The sequence below is a fragment of the Gopherus evgoodei genome, chromosome 3 (assembly GCF_007399415.2).
Source record: "Gopherus evgoodei ecotype Sinaloan lineage chromosome 3, rGopEvg1_v1.p, whole genome shotgun sequence".
In the NCBI taxonomy this organism is placed as follows: Eukaryota; Metazoa; Chordata; order Testudines; family Testudinidae; genus Gopherus; species Gopherus evgoodei.
In genome coordinates, this window is record NC_044324.1 from 6572880 (window position 1) to 6587348 (window position 14469).

At 64.2% G+C, this 14469-nt stretch overlaps 1 protein-coding gene across 1 annotated transcript; it reads right to left on the reverse strand.

Moving 5' to 3' along the window:
* Window positions 1–2586: 2586 nt before the first annotated feature.
* DNAJC22 (DnaJ heat shock protein family (Hsp40) member C22) lies at window positions 2587–4253 on the reverse strand. The gene is made up of 2 exons (XM_030554813.1): window positions 3414–4253; window positions 2587–2766 (listed from the first exon to the last, which is right to left on the reverse strand). Exons 1-2 carry the CDS (start codon window positions 4251–4253, stop codon window positions 2587–2589), a joined length of 1020 nt encoding a protein of 339 aa, XP_030410673.1.
* Window positions 4254–14469: the final 10216 nt, after the last annotated feature.

A 14469-nucleotide genomic window follows, 5' to 3' on the forward strand; every position in this document is an offset into this window, starting at 1 on the left:
CCTGGGCTCTGGAGTCACTGGTCCGGCGGGGCTCTGGGGTCATTGGTCCAGGTGCTCTGGGGTCACTGGTCCAGGGGGGCTCTGGGGTCACTGGTCCTTGTGGGCTCTGGGGTCACTAATCTGGGTGACCCTGGGCGCTGGGTTCACTGGTCCCAGGGAGCTCTAGGGTCACTGGTCCAGGGGGACTCTGGGGTCACTGGTCCCAGGGAGCTCTAGGGTCACTGGTCCAGGGGGACTCTGGGGTCATTGGTCCAGGGGGACTCTGGGGTCACTGGTCCTGGGGGGCTCTGGGGTCACTAATCTGGGTGCCCCTGGGCTCTGGGGTCACTGGTCCAGGGGGCTCCTGGGTCACTGGTCCAGGGGGGCTCTGGGGTCACTAATCTGGGTGCCCCTGGGCTCTGCGGTCACTGGTCTTGGGGGGCTCTGGGATCACTGGTCCTGAGGGGGGTCTAGAGTCACTAATTTGGATACCCCTGGGCTCTGGGGTTATTGGTCCAGGGGGGCTCTGGGGTCACTAATCTGAGTGCCCCTGGGCTCTGGAGTCACTGGTCCTGGGGGGCTCTGGGGTCATTAGTCTGGAGGGGCTCTGGAGTCACTGGTCTAGGGGGGCTCTGGGGTCACTAATCCGGGTGCCCCTGGGCTTTGGGGTCACTGGTCTGGGGGGCCCTGGAGTCACTGCTTCCCCACCTCCAGGGTCCCAGCCTATCCCATGCATAATGCCTACTCCCATGGGGGCCTCTTGGCTCGGGGATTGCTGGCCCCCTTCTCCATGTCCCATGCAGAGGGCCTGGTCCCCACCCAGGTCCCATCTGGGCAGCTTTGGCTCCAGAGTCTCTGTTCTCTCAACGCCAGGGTCCCACATCCCAAATAGCATCCGCAGTGCCACGTTCTGCCCAGATTTTCCACCCACAGGGCCCCACTCCCGCCCTCCCCAACACTGCCAGATCTGGACAACAGCAGGCCCTTCCTGTCCCGGGCTGGATGGGAACCAGTGACCCAGCAGCCAAAGGCTCCATCCCCTGGAGCCCACCAGCCCTTCCCAGAACGTCTGACCCAGCCTGGCCCTTATCATCTCTGCCCTAGACGCATCACAGCACAGGCCACTCCAAACCCCAGGCTCCTGCTGCCTTCTCTGGCCGGGATTTTTGGGTCTCCTCTGTCCACCAGCAGCCTGATGCCGACACCTACTGGGCACCCAGGGCATCACAGCGACGTCGAATACCGTTCCCACACTTGACCCCAAGCGCTTCGCTGGTGCTGTTTATTTGTAGGACAAACGGCCGGTGGGCCCAGCCCAGAGCAGTGCTCAGTGCTGGCCAAACGCAGGGTAAAAGACAGTCCCCGCCCTCCATATCAGCTGCAGAGCTCGTGGCAGCGACGTGCGGAGCCCCCAGGCCACCGCTGAGTTTGGTCCAATGGCAGCTGGCAGCGACATGACGTTGTCGGTCCTTGGCCCCAGCCGTGGGTGGGGGCAGCTCATTGGCTGTGGCTGCACATGGACCCTGGCCTGTTGAATCAGTTCAGGATGGCTGTTAAATCAAAACCAGGGGCATGTTTGCCCAGTCAGTTATAAAACTTTGCTGATGCATCTCCACCCCACGTGCGAGCCAGGGGCTGGCCCTGACTATACTGTAGCTCAGCGGGGAGGGGGGTCAGCAGCGAAATGCAGCATGATCAGTCCCTGCCCTGAAGCGCATGCAGTTTAAACAGACAGGACAGACACAGAATGGAAGGGAAACAGAGATCAAGCAACTTGCCCGAGAGGTTCAGTGGCAGAGAAAGGACTAGAACCATGTTCCTGGCTCCCACACCAGTGCTCCAGCCACTAGGCTACATGACAGCCATCAGAAATGACAAGGGAAAAACCCTGCTTTATAACACACCCTGGGCCTGACCCACAGTCCATTGTTCTCAATCGGAGCAATGGGGTCCTGAGCACTTTTGGCCATTTCATTGAGGCTCTTCTGATCATTTGTCCCCTGTCCCTGGTTTCTGATGAGCCCTGGCCCATCTCGGCCACCTTCCATCCCTGGATCTCAAAGCACTTTGAAACCAGTCACCTCAAACCCCACCTGGGGACCAGGCACTAGCCCCCTTTCTCACGGAGAGGAGACATGGCTGGCATCATGTCACGCGATGACTCATCAGCAGAGCTAGGAACAGCACCCAGGAGGGCTGGTGGCCAGTCCCCTTCTCACAGGCAACTGAGTTGCCATCCAGAGAGCCACCTACGCCCTCAGGAAGGGGAAAGCAGCACACCTGAAAGCCTCTCTCTTGCTGCCCTGTGCAATGTGCCAGCCCGGTGCCCTGTCCGTCCCTGCCGCAAGGTCAGGATTGAAGGGAACAGCTGAGGCTACTGCCGCTCAGCCGAACCGTTTTCCTTTGCACCTGGGTCACTGTTTTGCATTTCACTCTGCTTGTGAGAGCAAACCCAGCCTGCTGAGTTTCACTTCCTGGTTCTCCTGCCCCTCCCCAAAAAGTGCTGGGGGGCTGGATGGAGGAAGCAGGCACATTCTTCAAGGACTCTATTGCAAAGCCATGGGAGGGGCGCGGCAGCTTGGCCTCCCCCACAAAGGCTGCTGCCCGTCATGCAGGCTTGGCTTTCCTCGAGCGCATGAGGCTCTCGTAGGCAGCCTGCACCTCGATGAACTGTCTCTCGGCCTCCTCCGCCCTGTGGCGGTTGTGATCCGGGTGCCAAAGTTTCACCAGGTCCCGGTAACTCTTGTGAATCTCCTCCACGGGGGCGCCGTCCCGGAGGCCCAAGACCTGAGGAGTTGCAAAGAGAAATGACCCCACTGGACTGGCAGCGGGGGAGGGATGCAGTGGGTCTCTGAGCTCTGGGGCCTTCCCCCTAAGGGATTGGGAGGGGAGATGGATCCAGATTGGGGACATGAGACCCAGGACCTGCATCCTGCCTGGAGACTGGGCCTTGGCAAAGGATGGGCAGTGCAGGAGTTCCCCTGCAGGAGGCGGTCACGTGAGCCTGCTGGGAGCAGCGCAGCCCCTAGGGGGCGCTAGTGCTCCATGTGGTCCCGAAGGTTCGGGAAGTCACGTGCTTCCATTCACGTGCATTTGCTCCCCCTGGAACATGGGTGTTGAACGACTCCCACCCCCAGCTTCATGTAAACCAGACTGGAAGCCGCTGCCCCCTCAGGTCCCCGAGTTTCCCTCCCAAACAGAGCTGAGGATGGATCCCAAGAGCCGTGGCCCCCGCTTTCCCCACTGCTCTAACCATTAACTCCCAGCACAGAGCGAGGAATAGAACCCAGGAGTCCGAGCTCTAATCGCTAGCCCCCACCCCACCCTTACACTTCTCCTTTGTCCATGTTAACGCTAGTCCGCACCCTCGTGCTGTGACCTGGCGTTCCCGCGGGCACCCTTCCTGCTCCCCGCTGGAGCCAGCAGCCCCCCACCTTGTATGCCAGTTGCTGCCGCTCACTCTGGAAGCTCTGCACAAACTCATAGACCTTCTCCCACACCTGGAAGTAGCCGGCCCCAAAGCCTGCGCCCTCCATCAGCAGCCTCCAGGCGCAGTAGGGCAGGAGGAGGAGCTGCTCCAGGAAGCTGCCCAGGGTCGGGAAGAAACTGAGCCAACCCAAAACAGCGCCAATGGCATCAGCCAGGTAGCGGGCAGTGGCGGCTGTGTTGCAGAAGGCGCAGTAGGCCAGCGGGGTGGTGAAGGCCAGGTAGGCCAGGCCCAGGTGGTACAGCCGGGCACGCAGCGTCTTGCGGGGGCCCTGGCAGGGTTTATAGCGCCGGCACTGCTGGGCGGTCACGCTGGCCGTCAGGCTGATGGGCAGGATGGCCAGGGCGTGGCCATAGAAGACAGGGGAGGTGAGGAAGGCCGCCACCAGGGTGCTCCTGAGATCTGAGGTCTGATCGCCCACGCTGGACACCACGTGCACCCCCAGGCCCACGGCCAGCGGCAGGGCCAGCAGGTAGAAGCCAGCCAGGGAGGAGAGGCCAATCAGCGCCACCAGCCCGAAGTAGATCCCCACCAGGACCTGGCCGAAGAAACGCACGGGGCTGAGGGCTGGGGGCTCTGGGCTGCGGGGCTGCAGCTCCCGAGCGTCATTGGCTCGTGCCACCCAGCCGGGGAGCTGCCAGAACTCCCAGAGCCAGCCCACCCCGAAGCCCCCTAGCGTGAGCATCCACAGCAGGGCGTGGCTGTCCCGGCCCAGGTAGACGTGGTGCAGCCCGACGGGGCCCCCCAGTGCCCACAGGGCGTAGGTCACCAGGAGCCGCTTGGCCATTGGGGATTGGCTCACATGGGGTCCAATTCCGGGCTGCGGGGGTGGGACATCACCCCGCTGCGATGCCCCCCGCTGGCTGCTGGCAGTTCTGCAGGTGTCCTGTCACCCTAGAGGAGGGATGTGGAATAGATCATTGCACAGCATGGGGGGCGGGGGCAAAACTCCCTCCTCCTATGTTACACAGCTGCCCCCTTTGCCTGTGCCGAGAGGGGAGACGGGGCTGGAGGGAAGACAGAACGGCCCCGTGGCTCTGTGCCCTGGACTCCCTCCCTAGCCGGACACCTGGCCCCCCAGCACAGTAACTAGAGATGCCCCCTGCCCCCCCCAATCCAGATGTGCTCAGTGCCCCGGCGTTCGCAGTCACCAGACTAGGTCCTTCTCCACCCCCCAAGCCCCCAAGAGCCCTCTTCCCACCCGAGATTGGGGCCGGCAGGGGTGTGGAGACACCTAGATGTTCCCCACTGCTCTGGAGCCAGGGCCAGTGTGAGCTGGGAGGGGGGCACCCAGAGCCTGCTAAGGCCAGGAGAACCGGGACAGTGAGCAGAATCCACCCCTCCACACACAACCCCCAGCCCCATCCCAGAGCCACCCTGCAGCTGGGATCATGTACCTCTCTGCACGACCACCCAGGCACGGGCCCCCAGCTGCCGGCTGCAGGGCGCAGAGGGGCTGGGCCACGAGGACTTTGGTCCCCTGCTCCCCACACCGGGTTAGACTTTGCCCAAGTCCCACGAGTCTGAGCGCTGACTCAGTGGGGCTTGGCGAGGGCTGGATTCTGGCTGCACCTGACAGCCACTGGTCAAAGGGCACTGGCCTTCCCAGCAGCCTCTACTGCCCCGGGGGCCTGGCGGGGAGCGGAGAGGGCGTCAGTGAGGCCCCCTGGAAATGTCTGGTGGAAAGACAGAAAGACTCCTGACCCTCACTCCTCCGCTAGGCGCTGCACAGGGCTTGAGCTGTGGGGCCAGCATGTCCCTCCCGCTCCACTCAGGGCCCAGGTTCGCTGCCAATCCCGGCTCCGACCTGGCTCTAAGCCCATGAGGTTCGTTTCCTCCCACCACCTGGATTTTCCACACCGGGGCCCTAAGCCTTGCCCTGGTCTCGTGGGGCCGTGTGCTGGGGCGCCCCTGCACCTGACCTCTAACCACTGGGCTCCCGCACGCTGTCCCCTGGCTCCGGGAGCCATCCGCCTCGCGGGGTCCATGGGAATCGCCAGCCTCCGCTGCAGCGGGGAAACAGCAGGTGGAGCTCGTTGCCTTCCCTGGCACGGCGCCCCCCTCCTCCATCTGCTCCCCTCCTGACCAGGGCCCTGTCCCCCCGGGTGTGACGGAGCAGGGAGCGGGCAGGATTGACCTGGGGATGTCGCAGGGGAGTTTTACTGGGGCTGTCTGCATGGGGGAGGGAAGAGCAGGGGGTGACTTCACTTGAGGGACGGTACCTGAGCCTGTAAGCTGAGCTGGGACAGGGGTGGGGCCAGGTGACACCTTTGCAGGGACAAAGGGAGAAGAAGGGGGGAGGCTGGGTGAGTCGGCTGGAGGGGGTTTCAGTTTGGAGCGGTCTGGGGGACTGGAGGGAACCCCAAGCCTGGGGTCTAAGCTCCCTGCCCCACCCCCCCGAAGGGACCCGGCTGAGGGGTCCTGGTTGTACCTACAAGCCCTGCTTGGGACTGTGTCCTGTCGTCTAATAAACCCTCCATGTCACTGGCTGGCTGAGAGTCCTGGGGAATCGCAGGTGTCTGGAGGGGCCACGCTCAGGGCTCCATTGTGCTGCACAAGCACAGAGAGGGGAAGTGACTTGCCCAGGGTGTAGGTGAGGGGCAGAGCCGGTGTCCCGAGTCCCTGTGCTGCCCACCAGCCGGAGACAGGGGGATGAGGGCCCTACCCAGTGGGAAGGGCAGGCAGAGTTTGAGAGAGGGCCCTGACTGCCCTGTGGGGCCGGGGGGGCTGGAGCGGGCTGTGTGTGTTTGGTTTTCCAGGGGGTTGCATGCAGGGGGGGTGGGACTCAGTGCCCCCAGGTGTTACTGGGGAGGGGAGAGGGAGTTTGTTGGGACACAGGACTGGAGAGGGACTCGGGACCCCAGCCGATGGCCTGGAGGATGGAGACCCCAGTGACCGATGACCTGACAACCCAGAGACCCAGCTCAGGAGTTGCAGCCAGTTCTGGCCAGTGGGGCAATGGGCTGTGGGGAGAGGACCCCAGTGACCTGACCAGCCGGTTCCAGCCAGAGGGGCCAGAGGACAGAAGACAATGGAGGGAAGACAATGGACAGAGAGGGCTTGGGGTCGGGGGTATCGGAGGCCCAGCTGGGAAGCAGGGGGGCTCGGGGCTGGAGAGGGGGAGCAGGCAGAGCCCCCCTGGCTGCAGGGGGACTGGGCTGTGCTGGGCTGAGGGAGGCCAGGCCTGAGGCCAGAGAGTTTCCTGTGCTGGGTTCAACACTCAATAAACCTCCTGTGTTACGCTGGCTGAGAGTCACTCTGGGCTAGAGAACGGGGGGGGAGGGCATTGTCCCCTTCGGGGTGAGGAGGCCCAGGGGGGCCAGAGCACGTGGACTCCCTGAGGGGGCCCATGGCAGAGACAGGTGTGCTAAGGCTCCCTCCAAGAGGTGCGGCTCCAGGAGGTGCAGGGGCCTGACCCCAGGAGAGAGTGGCCCCCCGAGAGGGGCTGTCGCACTGAAAGGGGCACCCCCCACGGACTGCATGGGGCCCCGAGTGGGCACGACCTGTGAGTCCATGACAGCATGACTCAGACAGACACACAGACGTTGCCTGGCTAGAGCCTGGAGCAGGGCAGAGTTACCCAAGCCAAGGGCCCAGCCCGGCCTCCCCAGGTCCCAGCCAGGCCGAGCAGCACCGGGGGGCAGGCTGCTAGATACGATGAGAGATGGGGTGAGGGACCCCTCCCCTGGGGGCCTGATCCTGCGAAGGGCCAAGGGGAGAGAGACCATCTCGGATGCCAGGAAACTCTGGGGCATGTGGGCCCGATGGCCCCCACATATGGGCCCCAATCCTGCAGAGTGCTGAGTGCCCTTGATTGTGGGTGGGGTGGGGGCAGACAGCTCCCACTGAACCTCACATGTGGCTGGGCTGGGACTTGGGCCCTGGGCAGCGTCCCGCGCCAATCAATCCATCAACCCCCCAGGTTATTGTGGCCGGTGGCCCCAGTCGGCGGATTTGATAGGGTCTCTCAGCTCCCAGCCCCCCGTCCCGCCATGCTCGCCCCCAGGCTCCTGTTTGCCGAGGCCAGCGGCAGCAGCACCTCTATTTACATGGATTAGCAGGGAGCAGGCCGCCAATTTGCTCGAATTCATTATTAATCAGCCCAATCTCCAGCCTCGGCCTGCGCTGTTGACTCAGCCGCCTGCCACTCGCCCCATGCAAATGGGATCCATCCTTCGCCCATGGCGGGAGGGGGCCTTCAATGTGACTTCTCCCAGTGGGACTTGGTGGCAGTTCCGGAGCCCGGGGGGGAGTCAGACATTGGGGTCGGGTCTGGCTGGCTTGAGGCCTCGGGGCCTGGAACCCAAAGGCGTGAGGGGGGGCGGGGAGGCAGGGCCGGCTGGCTCGGGGGGGGGTGGTTTAGTTACAGCGGAATCAGGGGAGCAGGTCCCTGGGGTGCTAGGCCCACCTCTGCCACCCAACTAGTTGTGTGACCTTGGGTGCACACAGTCCCTCTCCGTGCCTCCAGCTGTACAACAGGGCTAGTCCCTGACCCCTTACCTCCCCACCTTCCGCCCCCAGCCTCTCAGGTGCTCCCACAGTGCCCCCCTCAAACCAGGCCCCACCCACCCCACTGGCAGGGAACTAGCCAGAGCCCAGCTCCGCAGAGGAAAGGAAGGTGGGGGGAGGCATCTCTCTCTCACCCCAGCTCAACCTGGGGTGAGCAGGGGGCTAAAGAGCCATGGTGGGGTGGAGGGGTCTGAATGGAGGGGGTGGGGTGGATAGAGCAGGGGGAGGGAGTGGATAGAGCAGGGGGCCCTGGGGGTGCATGGAGGGGGAGGTGGGATGGAGCAGGAGCCTGGGGGTGCACGGAGGGAGGGAATGGAGCGGGGGCCCTCGGGGTGCATGGAGGGGGGTGTCCTTGGGGTGCATGGAGGGGGGGGAATGGAAAGGGGGGCAGACGTAAAGGGCAGATGAATATTCAACGGGAGTCGGAGCGGCCGGTGCCAGGGGACCAGAGAACAGGGATTAGTGGGACTCGGCCGCCCACCCCATGTGCTGCCATTAGGGGAGAGTGAAGGCACAGCTGGGTTGCAGCGCCTCTCCCCCCCCGCTCATGCTGGGGGAGCTGGAGAGCCAAGGCCCAGGTGGGAGTCAGGGCCCCCAGGCATGGTTCCCAGTTCAGGCAGGGCAGGGTAGTGGTTAGAGCAGGAACTAGGCATCAGAGTCCTGAGCTCCCAGCAGTGGCGAATCCCCCCCACAACCCTGTGGGGCTGGGCCCTGAGCTCTACAAACTCTTGCCCAGCTCTGAGTTGGGGATTGCCCACTGAGAGCAGAGGGAGGCTGTGCGTATGGGAGGGGCCATGGGGTGGGGGGGCACAGGGGTTATCAGTTTGGGGGGCTCCTGAGTGGGGGGCAGGGATGACCAGTCAGAGGGTTGGATCCTTTGATCCTGGGGGCCTCAGTGTCTGGGTCTCTCTGTTCAACGGGGCTGGAGTTTCCTGGCTGCCTGACAGGGCAGTGGATGCCCCCCAACCACCACCCCCCCCCAGCCTGTCTTATTCCATGACAGCAGCGTCTGCGCAGCAAGTCCCACGGGCAGCGCGGCTGAGAATCTTCCAGCGCCGCGGCCCAACGCTTGGCTGGCTCCGAGCTCAGCCGCCCCGGGGGGCTCCCGGGGAGCAGCCAAGGATGGAGCCAAGCGGAGCGCAGCCCAGCTGGGCCGGGGGATTTCAAGCAAGGAGCCGCTGCCTGGGAACGGAGCAGGTGTGGGGCAGGCACGTGGGAGCTGGATTCTGCCCCTCACTCCTGACCCCCAGCCCCTGCTCTCCCAGCCCTGGGCTCCCCACCCCCAGCTCTGCTGGTGCCCCTCACTCCTGACCCCCAGCCCCTGCTAGCCCAGCCCTCGGTCCCCCAGCTCTGCCAGTGCCCCTCACTCCCAAAATATCATTCCCCCCCAGCCAATTACAGTGGGTCCCATTCAGGTCTCCCCGGCTGGTTATTTTTACACACACAAACCCTGTTCCACACACACTCTCCCTCAGCCTATAACAGATTTCCAGGCCAGCTGTGTCTGCGCAGTCGGGCAGATCGATTGCTGGGGCGGGGGGTGGGAGGGGGGCCGGGTTTCCTGTGTCCCTATTGATTCTTTTAAGTATCTGGATTTAAAAATGTCAAATTTGCCGTTTCCATGCGAGGCCAGATCTAGCATCTGAGAATGAAACGCCAAGGGATCGATGGAGCTGTGCCCAGAATGAGAAAGGCCTGATTGGACTGCACTAGTGCCCCCCTCGCAGCAGGCTGCCCCCTGCCAACCCCCAGTCCCTGCCAGCCACATGCCCCCCAAGAGCTGGGGATAGAACCTGGCTCCCAGCCCACCCCACTCTAACCACTAGACCCTACTTCTCTCCCAGAGCTGGGGCAGAACCTAGGAGTCCTGGCTTCCAGTCCCCTACTCCAATTTGGGGATGGGAGCTGGCACACGGTTGCCAACCCTGCCAGTACAGCCCAGCACACAGTGGGTTAACTCCCTCCCCCCCCCGCCCCCAGGGCAGCTCCAGCCCTTTATCCCAGGCACGGTTTGTGAGTTGTCAGGGTAACGCGGATTTGGCATTTCTCTGCTGCCTGCAGACAGGTGCCTGACAGTGATGGGCCTGAGTACAGCCTGGGACCCCTGGCGCCTCTCCCCACCCAGACCGCAATGCGACGGGGGCTGGCGAGGGCTGGTCTCCCGTTCCGCCCCCAAGCAAACCAGCCGAGGGGTAACTTGGGGGTGCAGGGGCTGTCCTGGGGGTGAGCTGGGGTGTAATTTGAGGTCCAGGACTATCCCAGCCGCCCCCCTGCTCTAACTACTAGACCCAACTCCCCTCCTAGAGCCAGGACTGGAAGCCAGGCATCCTGGCTCCTGCACTAACCACTAGGCTTATGGTCCTAAATGATCTGCTAGGGAGAGCAGAGCCCCTCGCCCACCCGTCCGCCTTGGGCCAGCTGCCGGGCTCTCCCCGCCCCGGGTGCGTGGCTCCTGACACCGATCAGACGCCCATTCTAAGCCATAATTGTGGCCATTGATCAGCGCTGGCCACCAGCGTTTAAGGCATCGATTTTTGGAACTTTGCTGCTAATTGAAGCATTTGTCACCTCCTTGTTCCACGGGGCCCAGCGCCAACAGAGACCTGGGCCGGGCCCACGGGACCCACCCGCGGGCACATGGCGGGGAGCAGCAGCCATGACCAGAGACCCAGGCTGGGGTGCAGGCTACGGAGCAGCCTGGGAAAAGGGGGATCCGGCATCTCAGACACACAGAGCGGGAGGGCAGCGGGGTCTAGTGGGTTAGAGCAGGGGATCGGGGTGGTGTCGGGGAGCCAGGACTCCTGGGGTTCCATTCCCAGCTCTGGAGAGGGAGGGAGTCTAGAATTATAATGAGGTGGGAGCCAGGACTCCTGGGTTCTATCCCTGGTTCCGCCACAGACACCCAGTGTGACCTTGCACAGACACTTCCAAGGCCCTGTGCCTCAGTTTCCTTGCTGCTGGGCAGTTTAGTGGCTTTGAACTCCAGGGGCAGGGAGCAGGATCATTGTCATTGGAGAGAGGAGCCCAAACACAGCTGCGCACTTCCCCACCCGCGGCTCTGCCCCTCTCTGCACCCCCAGCCCGGCCCCCCATGGCATCTGCAGAGGTCTGGTGTCAATCCTGGGGTGGGTGGCGTGGGGCCGATCCCATCCAGCACTGGGGACTCACTGAATTTCTGCTCAGGGTCCCTAGGCCATGCAGAGCAGGAAGGCGGCAGGCAGGGCAGAGGGGCTGCCCCCCAGGAGGGACACGGGGCGGCAGAGCCAGCCCCCGCCAGCCCGTGAGTGTATCGCTCCAGCTGGGCACAGCCCACCTGCCAGTGCCGATACGCATCCTCGTACAGGCGTGAAGAGACAGGCCGGCCCCACGCACAGCGCCTTGCACGCCCAGTCCTCGCCCGGGGCCCCGCCGGGCTGGTTAAAGAAATCCGGCGCCTGATCCGCGCTGTCACGTTGGCTTGTCAGCGGGCTGGTAATTAATGCGACCTGGGGGGCTGCGGCCCCTCTGGACTCGTACATCAATGCCAGAGCCGGCGCTGCCAGGCCACCCGGGTACCCAGCATGGTTAGTAGGGGAATTGGAGATGGATTAGCGGCTGCTGCACATTCATGCATTAGAAATGTCAGCCGGGGAGGCCAGCTAATTGTCTGATTTAAATGTCTATTTGTCAGCGCGCGGCTCAGGTGCGCATGAGGCGAATCTGGAAGAAGGCACCAGCGGCGCGGCGAGGGGAGCGGGGCCACCGCCGGGGGCGGCTCAGACTCGGGAGCCGGGGAAAGGGAAACACCGAGAGGACAGTACTCCCGAGACGGGGTGTCCCAGCAGGAGCGCTGGGGTGGGGGGGCAGAAGCGCTGGGGGTAGGGGGGCAGGAGCGCTGGGGGTGGGGGCACTGGAGGTGAGTGCAGGAATGCTGGGGGTGAGGGGCAGGAGCGCAGAGAGGTGGGCTCTGGGGGTGGGGGGCAGGAGCACTGGGGGTGGGGGCGCTGGGGGCAGGAGCGCTGTAGGTGGAGGAGCTGTGGCTGGGGGCACTGGAGGTGGGGGGCAGGTGCACTGCGGGTGGGGGCGCTGGGGGCAGGGGGCAGGTGCGCTGTGGCTGGGGGCACTGGGGGTGCTGTCTCCGCCCACACTCTTTGAATCCTCCATAAACGCCACTTATCCGGAGCAGGAACCCACCGCCCTGCAGAACCCATCTCGGGCGGCGCTGGCGTTTGTCGGCCAGGGGCTGCACTTCCCAGCCCAGTACGTCCCAGCTGGAAATACCAGGGGGCAGAGAACTGGGGCATCCCCTGTGCCCGGGCAGCCAATGAAAGGGACAATGGCAGAAAGCCCCCCCCCCGAAATGTCAGAAGGGGGGAGATCCATCAGGGAAAAGGGGATTCAGAGTGACTGACCAAAGAGGGAACCTTGGGGGACATTCCCCAGCTGGCGAGGGGGTTCCGTCATCTCCCTTGGCCATTTCGGGGCTAGAGCCCAGGCCCTCCAAGTTCAGGCCTCTGCTCTGCTGCTCCAGCTAAAGGAGAATCCCCAGTGGCTGCTCGCAGAATGGGGACTATGATACACCCATGATCAGCTTGGTCCTAGAGGGCAGCACTGGGGACCAGGGGGCCAATAGGCCTGTCTCGGCTCGGAGCGATACTCAGGGAGTCTCTCCAGGGGGCATTTATTACCAACGTTTTTCAGACAACACCCCCCCTGCAAGGAGCTAAGAGAGGCTGAATCCAGGTGGGGTCAGGAGAGCACGTGCCCCTCCCACCCTGAGCAGGCCTTCACCAGGCCACCTTCCTTGGGAGCAGACAGCACAGGGGGGCTGCTGGAGGGAGACTAAGGGGACGGCAAGAGCCGGTACCAGGATGCAGGGAGATCCTGCTGACTCACCCTGCGGCGGGAGCAGGGGGGCCATATCACCTGCTGAGCTGGATGCTGGCACAGGCCTGTGGGACACCCTAAGCTGTGTCCTGGACCCTGTGGGGTTCGCAGCAGCTGGGACGCAGCCTGGGTACAGGAGTGACCCAGCCAACCTCTCTCTGTCCCCCAGTCTGCTCCAGAATCTCCCCACCGCCGAGGGCTCCACGCAGCCCAGGCCCCGCTGCAGTGCTAGGCCCTGGGACCCCCCTCCTGTTCTGCTGTTTGCCCAGCCCCTCCCACGACCTGCTGGGGTTCAGTGTGCCAGCCCAGGTGCCCCCGTCTGTCTCCGAATCCAATATCTGTCCCCGCGCTGAGCCCGCAGCAGGCAGCTGTCTGTCACCAGCAGGGGCCTTCAATATTTCATTAAGCAGAGGAGAGTGGTGACTCTGCACGGGGGGGGGACAGGGGGAGAGAATCTCCTCCCCCTCCCATTCGTGACAGGTGGCTCTTGGCAGGTGACAGGTGCCAGAGCCTGGCGTGACAGCCCGTCTGCAGCCTGGAGCGCACTGGGGGGCCATGCACCCCCAGCCAGGAGGGTCCATGCCATGCCCGGCACGGGGGAAGGTCAAGCACTTTGCATAGGAATCTCTCTGCCCAGGGCTGAGATGCAGCCACCTCTGGGGTGGGCCATGGCAACTGCTTATACATCAGTGCTGCGAAACAGATTGGAACAGGTGCCGTCAGCATTGGACTGGGCTATGGGGGACAACACTGACTGCAGGGGGAGAGCGCCTCCTGCTGGCCTCCTGCCCTGCAGCACAGCACCCCCTGCTAACCCCCCACCCTGCAGCACAGCGCCCCCTAGTGCCCAGCCCAGAGAGCCAGGGGAGAGCACCCCCTGCTGACTTTCTGCCCTGCAGCACAGTGCCCCCTGCTAACCCCCCACCCCGCAGCACAGTGCCCCCTACCTACCACCCCCCACACCGCAGCACAGCGCCCCCTAATGCCCAGCCCAGAGAGCCAGGGGAGAGCACCCCCTGCTGACTCCCTGCCCTGCAGCACAGCGCCCCCTGCTGACCCCCCACCCAGCTCCCTGCAGCACAGCGCCCCCTGCTAACCCCCCACCCTGCAGCACAGTGCCCCCTAGTGCCCAGCCCGGAGACCCAGGGGAGAATGCCCCCTGCTGACCCCTAGCCTGGCTCCCTGCAGCACAGCGCCCCCCTGCTGACCCCCTGCCCTGCAGCAAAGCGCCCCCTAGTGCCCAGCCCGGAGACCCAGGGGAGAATGCCCCCTGCTGACCCCTAGCCTGGCTCCCTGCAGCACAGCGCCCCCCTAGCACCCAGCCCAGAAAGCCAGGGGAGAGCGCCCCCTACTGAGCCCCTGCCCGGCAGCACAGTGCCCCCTGTTGACCCCTCACCCTGCTCCCTGCAGCACAGCGCCCCCTAGTGCCCAGCCCTGGGGTCCATGCAGACGGAAGGTTTACAAGCGGGGAGGGGCGCCCTGCATTTCCCTTCTAGGGGGCAGAGCCAGGCCCGGAGTCCTGCTCGCCTGCCCCCTACTGGCAGCAACCGCCCCGGTCAGGAGCCACACCAGGCAGGGCGGGAAAAGCTCCGGGGAGCCCCTGCACTGTGGGGGGGCTCTCAGAGAGC

Bases quoted from the DNA above. Each gene is read 5' to 3' on its own strand.
- DNAJC22 (XM_030554813.1), bottom strand. From the start codon at position 4,253: ATGGCCAAGCGGCTCCTGGTGACCTACGCCCTGTGGGCACTGGGGGGC. The intron at 2,767-3,413 runs GTGGGGGGCTGC...GCAACTCCTCAG, and splicing joins GGCAGCAACTGGCATACAAG to GTCTTGGGCCTCCGGGACGG.